Raw genomic sequence first — 12,005 nt, 5'->3', positions numbered from 1 at the left:
AGTGACAGATTTCCTGACCTGAGCCGCGGCCTTACAAGCGTTGTCTACTGGAGCGTCTGTCATCGTTATCTCTACCCTCTGAACACTTGAGCCCGGCAGTACCCCGACCTCAGAGTAAAGTCGTTGATATCTATCTATATATACAGCCTGGGAAAGCAACTTCCAGCCACGTGCCCTTGCCTCAATCCCGCTCACTCCGCCAGCATGGCCCCCAAGAACCGCATCATCATCGACACCGACCCGGGCATCGACGACATCCTCGCCCTTCTACTCGCCCTCTCCTCCCCCGCAGAAGAGCTCGAAGTCCTCCTCATCTCCCTAGTGCGCGGCAACGTCGACGTGCACGCCTGCCTCCGCAACGTCGTCGCCCTCTTCCACACCCTCGAAGCCGAGTGCGCGTTTCGCAAATCGCACTCCCTGCCCCTCAAGCTGGACGGCATCACAGCTTACAAGCCCCTCATCGCCATCGGCGCCGACGAACCCCTGCAGGACCCGCGCGATAGCGACTTCTTCCACGGCCGCGATGGCCTGGGCGGCATCCACACCAGCCACCCGCACCTGAGCCCGCGCGGCGAGTGGCAGGAGCTGTTCCGCGAGGAGCAGAGCGTCGGCGAGCTAGATGCGTCGGTCGAGGGCGCGGCGCTGCGAGGCGACGAGGGCGCGGAGGCGCGCGACCACGCCCACTCGTTCGTGCCGAGCCTGAGGCCGGCGCACGAGGAGATCTTGCGGCTGCTGCGCGAGAACGAGGCCGGAACCATCACGCTCATAGCCATCGGGCCCATGACCAACTTCGCCATCGCGGCCGCGGAGGATCCCGAGACGTTCTTGCGCGCCAAGGAGGTTGTGATCATGGGGGGCACGGTGGCCATGCACGGCAATGTCACGCCGGTGGCCGAATTCAACGTCTACGCTGACCCGGCGGCCGCGGCGCGGGTGTTTGCGCTGAGTGGACCGACGCCCGGCAGCGTGTTGGGCGAGGCGCTGCAGGGCGTGGGGGGACTAAAGCCGTATCCGGAGAGTCTGTCCGCGCAGGCGACGGTGGTGATGCTGGGCTTGGATATCACGGAGAGGCATCTACTGAAGAGGGGTATGTGGGAGGAGAGGGTCAAGAAGTGGCGGGACATGGGCAGCCCGTTGGCGGTGTGGATGGGCGCGTTCATGGGGGAGATGTTGGCCAAGATGGAGCGGTTGGGTGAAGGGGCCGCGGTGCAGCTGCATGACCCCATGTGTGTGTGGTACGTCTTGACGAGGGAAGTGGAGGGCTGGCGGCCGAGCCATGAGCGTGGGTGGGAGGATGTCAGGGTCGAGTGTGCGGCGCAGTGGACTAGGGGCATGACGGTGGGCGACGTGAGGCCGCGCAGGAGAAGGAACAGTGATGGAGAGCGGACGTATGATCATGGGAACTGGCTGGGTGCGAGGAGCGGGAACAGGATTGTGCGCATCGTGGACAGTCCCGGAGACGACCTGCCGGCGCAAAGGATCATGGATCAACTCTTTGGCTGATGTGCAGCTGTCACGAGGTGGTATCTTTGGGACTCTTTGGATGCATTGATGTGGAGTTGCATAGATGTGCAGAAAAGACATGGCAAAGGGCCGTGTCGCGTATCGTCCAATGTTGTTATGGCGCTTTGGTACAAGGGGTTGGTTCTTCATTTCGCCGTAAAGCATAAATCTATCCGAAGCATCCCCTTTTATGTCAACTTCTGCTTGATAAAGAAGGATCGCAAATGCGACAGTTGCCATGCACATGTCACGCCCAGCACGGTCAACTGAATGAGCGTCCAGCGCACGATCTTAGAATTGGTAGTTTCGCTCTGGTCGCGGAACTCGGCTTCTCGTTCCTGTATCTGTGTGTCAGCAGGCCGAGCTACAGTTGCTCGCATGATTATCGACTCACCCGCTGGAAGATCTGTTCTCTCCTGATGTCGGCAAGTCGGCCGTTCAGCTCCTTGACTTTGGTCACGATGTTGTCGATTTTGCCCTGGTCCTCGCTCTGGATCTTGCTGGTCTCCCCAATGGCCATATCGATGTAAAGTTTAACGCCTCCGCCTGTCACACCAGCATGAGTGAACCAGCCACCAACACTGACTGCCGCGGGCCCCGACGGTGTGAAGCATATCCTGTGATCGCCGGCATCTGCGGCGGAGAAGGTAAATTTGGAGTGTCTATCGGAGGAGGTGGTCTTCTGGTTTACGACACGGTGGTCGTTGTCAAATGTCTCGTCCACCGTGACACTGATATGCAGGTCTGGGGAGGGTGCGAAACTGCGGGTCTGGGAGTTGAAAGCTTCTGCTTTGTAGCTGCCTGTCTGTCGTCAGTCCATGAACGTGTCGTGCGACCCAACGCGATACGGACCAACGACTAAAGTGTCCTTAGGCAGTTCCTCGTAGAAGCATTTGGGTGTTGTGCCATCGAGATAGAAGTAGAGGGCGTTGGCGGAAGAGGAGAGAGCGGCAAGGGCGGTCAGCCCCGTCAACAAGAACTTCATGGTCACCGGCGCATAGACGTGGATGGAGCAGGGAGGATTGGACGGTGCGCTGTCTTTTTCAGATGCGTGCCAGGGGCCCTGAATCTTTCTCCGCAAAATGCCAAGCAATGTCGTGTTCGGGAGAAGCCACCACCGTACAAGGCCCACAAGCCCCTTTTTACTTGGCTGGGCTCGAGCATGGAATCTTGTCATCCTCGATACCACTGACTTTGAGACGTTGGAAGAGTCTCTGGAACGTGCTGCAACATAGAACGCTACGACAAGGATTGCCTTTGCTGGGTAAATCGGTATTGTACGGCAGCGCTTACCGTAATCGACCAGCATTATCCTGACAAAAGCAAAAAGACATGGTCGCCGCCTCGGGACTTGAACCCGAGGTCGGTATACTGCAGCAGGAGAAAGTCTTCAGAAAGGTATGCTCAGATGCTGATGGCCCTGGTCTGAGAGGGGGGAGTACTTCAAGGAGGGTTCCATGTTTGTCCGAAAGGAGGCGTTGACTACACACGCGGACTTGCTTCTACGTGATGAGACAACGATCCTAGGTGTTAGGTCAACGCCAACCCTGACAAACCACTGCATGGCTCTAACTAATCTGCGTATTACACACATTACCAGCATGAGATCGGGCTGCAAGACGAACGGCAAAAAGGCAAAAACTCAACTACTGAGATTGTTACTCAGTAGTTGAGAACCCGAAGGTTTTTGGTTATATTCACACCGCAGTCTCTTGAACGTTTGAGCGTAACCGACCGCTCTTGATTTCTACGACTCGAGGATAGGAGGAGATCGAAGGAGGAGTTGAGCCCGCTAGATTGCCACCGTTTGTGGAATCTTTGACCTGAGGCTCGAAACAGAGCCAGTAGCGGTATTGATTCCGGTGCTGGTTGTTGTAGTAGAAATTGGAAACAACAATATATATCCAGTAAATGAGCTGTTGGTTAGGTGCCGTGCAACTGAAAGTGAGCCTGAGCCCGCTGTACGAGGCTGCCTTATAAGGCAAATTTAAGCGGGTCCTCCAATGCCAAGGTATCCTGTGTGAAGGATGGCAGCGACGTCCACCACGCAAGCTACCAGGGTCTGCACTCATCTGGATACTGAATGGGATTTCGATGGTGAACCCGCCTGTACTGTGTTGTAGTCGGGTTCCTTGGAGCGCCATGGCAATCAAAGTGCTAATGAACTCCCGGTGTAGACTAACCAAGTATCCCAAGTCAGTCTAACGACCACTGTTACACAGCATCTTCGTCCCCTGACTTTGGCGCTCGGTGCGTCTGTTTGATCCTCTAAGCCCGTCGAAGGGGCCGGAAAACCCGCCATCAATGCATTGAACTTGGGCATAAGAAATCGACGATGCGGGGTCGAACGAATTGCTCAATGTGGGGCTAGGGAACACACTCCCGACCCTCGTCCGCATACTCATCAAAGCCCCAACAGCAGCGGTGGAGCGGAACAAAGGCGAAATGCTTTTACTGACGAGGCGTGGTTTGAACAAAGGCCCACTTTCACCCTCCGCCTGGCACAATACTGATATGAGCAGATATTAGCCATCGAAAAGGCACGAGGCAAAAGACGACTCCCCACACCAGCTGCCCGGCCCCCAGGATCCCCCGGATAGCCTCCTGCGGGAGGCCAAGCTAATTCTGTATCGTCTTACTCGTCAATTAGCATTTTGAGCCATATGGCCAAGTCTGCTCTCTTTCTCCAACTTCTTCATTACCCGTTACCATCATCCGATATATAGAGCTGCGTTCGCGACTTAGCTACTGTTTCGTCTATTTATATGCCTGGTTGAAGGACGTCTCCATTGTGCATTGCCTATACATCCATTCAACAACTTACGTCCTGCCCAAGTGCCCAGCCTCGCTGTGAGCAGCCATGATCGTCAAGAACTCGCTCGGCTCACTTCCGCCGTTCCCCTCTGACGTGCCTACTGCTCCCATCGCCAGTGTTACACTTTCCAAGATCTTGAACGGCGATGAAGCCGAGGCAGCGTCCGCTGTGGAGGCATGCCGGACTCACGGATTCTTCTACTTAGACCTTAGCTCGACGCCTCTCGGTGAGGATCTCCTCGCAGAGTCCGAAGACCTTCTTCAGCTCTCGTACAAGGCCTTCGACCACCCTAGCGAGGAAAAGGACCCCTACGAGCTCATCAAAGGCGTCTCCCTTTTCGGGTATAAGTAGGCAACACCCACCCTCACAACTACGGACCATCGCTGACCAGTACACCCAGAAAGCCCGGCACAGTCAAAAAGACCGATCCCAACCTTCGTCCAGACACGACCGAGTTCTTCAACGTGTCCAAGGACCACATGCACGGGGTCGAGCCGACTCGGGACTATCCTTCCGAGATCACGGACAACAAGCCGCTCTTCCAGGCGTTCACCAAAAATGCGCACCAGCTCGGCATGATCCTCCTGGGCACCCTCGCAAAGCAGTTGGGTCTGCCGCCTTCGGAATTTACAGAGAAGAACATCTTCACCAAGCCAAGTGGCGACCACTGCCGACTTACGCATAAGTTTGCGCACGTGAGTGACAAGGACGCAATCGGGCTGCCATCGCATACCGACTTTGGCAGTATTACCATTCTCTTTAACTGGCTGGGTGGGCTGCAGATCCAGTCGCGGAATCCGGAAACGCTGGGTCAGTGGGAGTACGTGAAGCCGATGGAGGGTCATGCCATCATCAATCTTGGAGATGCGATGGTGACATTCACCAATGGGTTGCTGAAGTCGGCAAAGCACCGAGTCGTGCCGGCGCCGGGCGAGCAGGTCAACGTCGATCGATATTCGATTGTGTATTTCGTTCGCCCCCACAACGAAGTTATCATGGAGCCGTGCGAGAAATTCAAGGACCTGAAAGATGACCTCAAGGTTGCGGGCAAGTTCGAGCCTGAGGGCGGCAAGATCCTGACAGCAGGCGACTGGATGGTGCAACGGGCGAAGCAGATGGGTTCGTAGGCTTTTAGGCACGTTGATGCCTCAGGCAATTATTCGTCAAGTCAGCGCTTTCGTAAGGAGAACTTTGCCTCCACCGAGGTCTTTCTCGCCCGACCACCCCGTCCCCCGTAAGATGGAATACATTCTTGAAAATTTTGCTGGAAATGTTGCGACGCTCAGAGTCTTGACATCCTTCTCTCGTGCGTGACGCTCGACCCGGGTCATCAATCCATGGAACGTGCCGGACCCGCGACTAGCAGGTAGCACGCCCGCCAGCCAGATATGCAAGGCGGGCTGAGAATCCCCACCGTGCTGCTTTGGGTGAGCGAAAATGAAGCCGACCGGGCTGATCTCAGTGTCTCCCTGTGTCTGTCCATTCAGGCCGGCACAAACAATGATGGACAAAGGTTCACCCAGCCGCTTCTGCCACTCGGTGAGCGAGCCATGGTGCGTGCCTGATGCGGCGGTGTCGACTTGAAAGATCTGGTTGTTGAGGTCGAGTACAGGTTGGAGGGCCGTTTCGGGTGAGCCCTGCAGTAGCGTGTAGTACGTGACATTCATCTTGCTGGAATCGATGGGCGAGGTGGAAGAGAGATTCGGACCGCCGATGGACGACGTTGATTTGAGGGGCCAGTATTGAAACGCTACTCTTACAGGTAGTTTGCGGGGAAATATACCCCACAGCTCTACTTGTGACATCACATTACATTCAACATACCGTGTTACGTATTTTTCCACTCTGCAGTGCTCAGGCTTTGTAGTCGTCGTTGCTTTGCCGTATTTTGATATCAACCTGTCATTAGCCAGGCGGTTGATACGCTTTCGACTAAAGCTTTGGATGTCCGTGGAGCCTGTCTTACCTGATTCCCCACCAGTGCTCTGCTGAAGAGAAGTCGTTCCAAGTGCTTCCTTCGGGATCAGCAGCATTACTCACCCCGACGAGTCAACGCCTTGCGCTGTTCGACTCGATTGCGTGAAATGATAAGGTCCTATGTCAGGTTGAGAACCTGATCCTTCACACCACTTTCAGCAAAGGTCCCCACCAGACTGATGTCCACTGTTTCTCTCTAACGTTTTACATCTATATCGTTTAGCATGACGCCGTGAGCACCACTTCACGATTTTGGTCCCGTTCCAAAGCTGGTCTATCATGTATCGAAACTTCGTTCCCAAGGAGCCTCCAATTCTTGCAGATCCCAAGGAGGAACTGCTGGCTTCGCTGACTCGCATCAATACCTTCAACCCACCTGTTCAGACATGCTCGACTGGCTGGAGATTCTCAGGACTCTATTCGGGGCCAACCTCGGTCGCATATCTCTTCTACCGCCTAGCCCAGCTCTATCCTGACCTGACTTTCAAGTCACAGTCACTATCTGACTGGGCTGCATCCTACCTTGAGCTCGGGTCCTCCTACATCACCAGCGGCCGCCACGGTAGAGAACCCGTAGACCCTGATCACTGTGGCGTCGCCAACGAAACCCTCAGTCAGCTGGCCGTCCGGGCCGCCCTGCTCGAAGACGCCAGCCTCGCCCAGCAGCTCTGCTCCTACTCCACAGCCATCAACGCCCAACCAAACGGCTCGGACGAGTGGCTCTACGGCCGTGCCGGCTACCTCTATCTCCTGCGCCTGGTCCGCTTCGCGTTCCCTGCATCCTCACACAGCTCACTCATTGACACCATCTCCAAAACAATCGCCACAACCATCACTCGCATCCTAGCCTCACCACAACCATGGATCTGGCACGGCAAACCCTACATCGGCGCCGTCCACGGCTCCATCGGCATCATCACGCAGATCCTGCTCTCCTCCGCCACCCCTAATCAACACGCCGAGCAGCTTGGATCCCGCATCCACGCCATCCTAGACCTCCAGCTCGAGAGCGGCAACTTCCCTTCCTCCTCCCTGCCCGAAAAAACCACGTCAGACCGCCTCGTCCAATTCTGCCACGGTGCACCTGGGATCGTGATTTCCCTCACTAGCCTGGCACCCTACTACCCATCAGCCACCTCGGATCTGTCTACACGCATCGAGCAAGCTATATCCTCCGCGCAGCCAGTGCTCGAAGCGCGGGGCCTGCTCACCAAGCCCCCGTGTCTATGCCACGGCATCGCGAGCAACGCCATGGCCCTGGCGTCCGATGATGACAACCGGTTTCTCGAGTTCCTGAGCCACATGGGCAGCGACCTTTTAGAGGCACGAATGTCGTGGATGGCGGAGGCGGGGCGGAACGATGCCTTCGTCGGCCTGTATGCAGGCGAGGCGGGCCGGGCGTGGATGTGGGGTATGGCTGATCAGGCGCGAAATCATGGCAGGGCGAGGCAGGAGGTTGGGCTGATTGGTTACAATGATATTTGAAGACCGGGTCTTCAGAGAAAGAGAATTTTGTGAGGAAATGTTTGGTCAACGATACGCATTCATTGCAATGGCCACGCTAGGTCCTTTGATCCAAAGGGTCATGACTTCGTAAGACCCAGAACGCCCGTGCTATGCAAGCAGTTACCAAACAACCACCCTAGGGATCAATTGCCCCAACGCCCAATACATGCTCAATGCTGCTAGCCAACCGCGCAAAAGTCACCAAGAGCGCCTACACCCCACGCATCTTTGTCGTCCTGCCTTCGACACCGCTCGAAGCACGCCTCCGTTCCGACTGCTGCTTTGCCTTCCCCTTAGCACCCATACTGGCGGCCTTCAACTCCTCGCCTACGGCCTTCCACTCCGCCCAGTCTTCTTGCAAGTTGCTGATGCGCATCGCCGCAATCACCGTGAAGACGCCGGCGCGAAACTTTTGCTTTGGTGAGAGCTTCTTCTCGTACTTCTCCCGTCTCGGGATTTGAACGCCCATCTCCTTAAGAATACGAAGGTCGATTTGATTACTGTCATTCTGTTAGTTCGAAGGACTGGATTAACGGATCTGAGATCAAAAAGACTTACCATTTGACTCTGACCTGCTCCTCCCTCCTGACCCAGTCTTTCGCCCAGGCAGCGTCCTTCCTCAGGCGTTCTGCACGCTTGCAGCGCGCCTTGAGGAACGTGATCTCTTTCATCAGGCCTCGGACTTCTTTCTCTCGGACTTCATCCTTGCTATGCTGTCCGGAGCTCAGCTTTTCGAGCATACCCTCATAGCGGCCTTGCAAGACCTCAAGCTCGTTCTCGACAGCATCGGCTTTCTCGTTCGCAATTCGTCGCTCGGTACGAATGCGAAGCAACTGGCGCTTGGTCTCTTTGAGTTCGCTGTCGCGCGTGGAGAGGCGCACGGATAAGTCGTTGACGTCTTGGGCGCCAGCTTTTTGGGGGCGCGACTCGAGGCGAGCCAGCTGGGTTTCGAGGTCTTTGATCTGGCGGTCACGAGACATGAGAGTCTGCGAAATGTTGCGAGTTTCTTGCTGCTGGGTTTGAAGGTATTGGATTTCAATGTGGAGATCCGAGATGACGTTCTCCTGGTCCGCAACTTTCTCGCTCAGCTCCCTAGCTTCTGCGGTAGTGGATTTTATACGGGCTTGGAGGCTGTCAGGTTGCTCAGCCTCTTTTCTGAAAATGTTGCGAGATGAGCGTTCTAGCTCATGGTTTCGTGTCCGGGCAGTCTTTAGGTCCGCACGAGCGTCAACAAGTTCTTGTCGCAGTCGAGCCAGTTCTTTGGAGTTGGAGGACGGCGGCGAAACGGAAGGAGATTTCAACTGAGCAAGACGAGCATCGTGCAATTCGCGCTCAAGATCATTGATCTGCATCCTCAAGTCACGATTTGTTGTCTTGAGCTCCGTTTCGCGCTTGAGTGCGGAAGCTTCGTTCTTTCGTGCGTCGGCCATATCTTGTTTGAGTCCAGAGATATCTGCATCAGGAGACGCAGCAAGCTTCGACTGGTTATCCAGCATGTTTTCAAGATCCTTGATTCGAGCCTCAAGCCTTGTGACTTTGTTCGTCGCCGACGTAAGCTCACGATCGCGGTCCTCGGCCTTGCTGTATCTCTGGTTGCGCAGCTGGTCTAATTCCTGGTTGAGACGGGTTTCCTCAGCTGCAGCCCTCTCTAATTCGCCATTGATCTCATCTTCGAGGTCCTGATTGGCTTTGGCAAGATTGTCGCGCTCGGTCTTCAAGCGATCCACCTCTTTCTCAAGTTTCTGCTTGGAACGTTTCAGGTCACGCTTCTCAGTGTCGACGTTGAAGGTATCGTTCGGAGACTTCGAGGGCTTCTGTAATTTGGCCTCGAGATCATCACGATCATTCTCTGCGATACCGAGGTCGCGACGGGCATTGCTGAGATCGATTTGCACGTTGGCTAAGCTGTCCTGCAGAGTTTGCTTCTCCTTTCTGAGTTTCGAAACTTGGGCGTCGACACTCTCGTGAGATTTCTTCTGAAGCTCCTCCAAGAGCTGATGCTCCTGCTCCATGTCGGCTTGTAGGACTTCTATCTCTTCCTCGAGATCGGCGACCTTCTCTTTGAGAGCAGCCTGTTCACGGATGGAGATCCGCAGCTCCTCTTTGGCATTGTTGACCTCTGTGCGACTATTTTCTGCGGTGGAGCGTTTCAGCGCTAGGTCTTCATTAAGCTCCTCGATCTGCTTGGTGAGCACCTTTTCTTCCTGCAGATGGCGTTGCTTCTCGCTCTCTAGAGCTTCGTGCATCTTCATCTCGCGGCCAGACAAAGTACCCTGGGCATCGTGAAGTTTGTCGACGGTCCGTTGAAGTCCGGTGGCTTTCTCGTCGGCCTTTGCCCATGATGACTCGAGGCTTTTGCGCTTAGCTTCCCATTCCTCAAGGTCCGCTGCGTGATCATTCTCTTTGGAGTTAACCTGGCGGTGTAGATTGTCCACTTGCTCGTTAAGAAGGTCGATCTCTTGCTGATGTTGAGCACGCAGGATGCTGTCTTGCTGTGCAGCGCGACGTTGCTCATCCTCCACAGCCTCCTCTAGGGCGTGAATGGACTTTCTGGATTGCTCGAGGTCTTTCTGCAGCTGCGCAGACTCTGTCGTCAGAGCATCGTGGCGTGATTGCAGAAGTTCCTTCTCATCGGATAGCGTCTGGAGCTCTTTCTGAAGTGTTTCAACCTGCTTGGCCATGTGGTTGAATTTGCGTTCAAAAGTGTCACGCTGTTGTCGGGTTACTTCGAGTTCCTGGCGCAGGCCGCGCGCATCGGCTGCACCCTCCTTCTCGAGGTCGCGCACCTTTTCTTGCAATCTCCGCTCAGCTTGAGACTTCTCGTCGAGTTCCTTCTGCGACTTGTTGAAATGCTCCTGCAGCTCTTCCAGCTCCTCCTCAAGCTTAGCAGTTTTCTCCTCGAGCTGCCTGTTCAAGCCTTTCGTACTGAAAGATTTGTTGGCCATTTCGTCTTGGAGTTCTTCCAGATCCTGTTCTGCTTTGCGCTTCCCAGCAAACGCGTCTTCACGGTCATCCTTTGCTTCGCTTGCCTCCTGCTCAGCTTTGCCTAGATCTTGCTTCAAGTTTTCGATTTGCTGTCTCGCAGAGTCCAGTTCGTCTTCCAGCTCGGCCGCAGCATTCGACTCTTTGCTCGCGTTCAGCTTGAGCTCATCGATTTCGTCCTCGCGACTCTCAAGCTGGCGTTCTTTTTCCCGCAGGTCGGCTTGTACATCTTCCAGTTCCTCTCGCAGCCTCTTGGTTTCAGCCGTGTCTTTTGCGTGTGACATTTCTTGTTCGTCCTGAAGCGTTTCAAGCAGCTCGTCCTTCTGGCGGAGCTCGTCTCGTAGCCTCTCCATCTCGGCGCGTGTGGTCTCATCAGCATGTCGTCGCTTGATTTTCTCGCGGTATTCCTCCAGCTGTAATCGGTATACCTCAGCGTCTCTTTCTGCTTGAGCAATGTTCTTCTTGAATTTGTGGAGCTCCCTCTGCATTGTGATTTTGGTAACCTTGAGGTCGGTGTTTTCCCTCAACGCGGCCGCATTGAACTCACCACCACGTTTCGACATGGCGTCTTCTAAGAAGTGTATCTTCATTTTGAGTCCGAAATTTTCTTTCTCAATCTTGTCAATTATACCCTCCTGCTCTCTCAACGTCATCATATTCCCATCATTGACCACGCCGCCAGCGGTTCGTGAGGGTAGCTGAGCTAATGGCGTACTATGTGCGCTACTGCTAAGATTATGTGGCAGAGGCGTGAAATCGCTGTCGTTAATGGCCGAGCTGGATGTGTGATCTCCATTAAGTTGTGAGTTCTCATCCAATCTAGGGAGAGCAGGTGTCGCGCCGTGGGCGTAGCCCGACCTATGATAGTCCGGCGTCTCCGAACCAACGGACTTGCGTCCTGACATTCGTCGGGCAATGTTGTTTTTCGTTACGCTCTTCATGAGGGGTGTGAATTCGCCCTTGCCATTGTTTCCATTGGGAAGTAGTCGGAGGGCGTCGCGGCCACCGGCTCGAGGTGTCTTCAGGTTGCCACCATTTTGTCGTGCACTTCGCATCTGGCTGATCAAGTCCTGCTTCTGGGGCGGGGCGAAGAAGGACTTTTCGGGCGACATGTCGCCCAGCCGATCGAGGCCATTGGTGAGGTATGTCGCGTCTGTCGTTTGCGGCGTGCTGATGTACGGCGCCGGCATCTTGTTCAGTTGATGCGCAGATGTGCTAGATC

At 55.1% G+C, this 12,005-nt stretch overlaps 6 protein-coding genes across 6 annotated transcripts; 3 read left to right on the top strand and 3 right to left on the bottom strand.

The window, feature by feature from the left end:
- Positions 1-204: 204 nt before the first annotated feature.
- On the top strand, positions 205-1,503 carry HMPREF1541_02017 (uncharacterized protein; the record flags this gene model as incomplete). The annotated part of the gene is made up of 1 exon (XM_008716373.1): positions 205-1,503. One exon carries the CDS (start codon positions 205-207, stop codon positions 1,501-1,503), a length of 1,299 nt encoding a protein of 432 aa, XP_008714595.1.
- A 188-nt stretch (positions 1,504-1,691) lies between these two features.
- On the bottom strand, positions 1,692-2,488 carry HMPREF1541_02016 (uncharacterized protein; the record flags this gene model as incomplete). Its single annotated transcript, XM_008716372.1, has 3 exons — positions 1,692-1,841; positions 1,898-2,300; positions 2,352-2,488. 3 exons carry the CDS (start codon positions 2,486-2,488, stop codon positions 1,692-1,694), a joined length of 690 nt encoding a protein of 229 aa, XP_008714594.1.
- Positions 2,489-4,363: 1,875 nt separating this feature from the next.
- On the top strand, positions 4,364-5,445 carry HMPREF1541_02015 (uncharacterized protein; the record flags this gene model as incomplete). The annotated part of the gene is made up of 2 exons (XM_008716371.1): positions 4,364-4,665; positions 4,719-5,445. The coding sequence occupies 2 exons, from the start codon at positions 4,364-4,366 to the stop codon at positions 5,443-5,445; spliced, it is 1,029 nt and encodes a 342-aa protein (XP_008714593.1).
- Positions 5,446-5,481: 36 nt separating this feature from the next.
- HMPREF1541_02014 (uncharacterized protein) lies at positions 5,482-5,985 on the bottom strand (the record flags this gene model as incomplete). The annotated part of the gene is made up of 1 exon (XM_008716370.1): positions 5,482-5,985. The coding sequence occupies one exon, from the start codon at positions 5,983-5,985 to the stop codon at positions 5,482-5,484; it is 504 nt and encodes a 167-aa protein (XP_008714592.1).
- A 589-nt stretch (positions 5,986-6,574) lies between these two features.
- Positions 6,575-7,780, top strand: HMPREF1541_02013 (uncharacterized protein; the record flags this gene model as incomplete). Its single annotated transcript, XM_008716369.1, has 1 exon — positions 6,575-7,780. One exon carries the CDS (start codon positions 6,575-6,577, stop codon positions 7,778-7,780), a length of 1,206 nt encoding a protein of 401 aa, XP_008714591.1.
- Positions 7,781-8,012: 232 nt separating this feature from the next.
- HMPREF1541_02012 (uncharacterized protein) lies at positions 8,013-11,973 on the bottom strand (the record flags this gene model as incomplete). Its single annotated transcript, XM_008716368.1, has 2 exons — positions 8,013-8,301; positions 8,360-11,973. The coding sequence occupies 2 exons, from the start codon at positions 11,971-11,973 to the stop codon at positions 8,013-8,015; spliced, it is 3,903 nt and encodes a 1,300-aa protein (XP_008714590.1).
- Positions 11,974-12,005: the final 32 nt, after the last annotated feature.

Source organism: Cyphellophora europaea (genome assembly GCF_000365145.1).
Source record: "Cyphellophora europaea CBS 101466 unplaced genomic scaffold supercont1.2, whole genome shotgun sequence".
Classification (NCBI taxonomy): Eukaryota; Fungi; Ascomycota; class Eurotiomycetes; order Chaetothyriales; family Cyphellophoraceae; genus Cyphellophora; species Cyphellophora europaea.
This window is presented reverse-complemented; position numbering and strand designations above follow the sequence as displayed.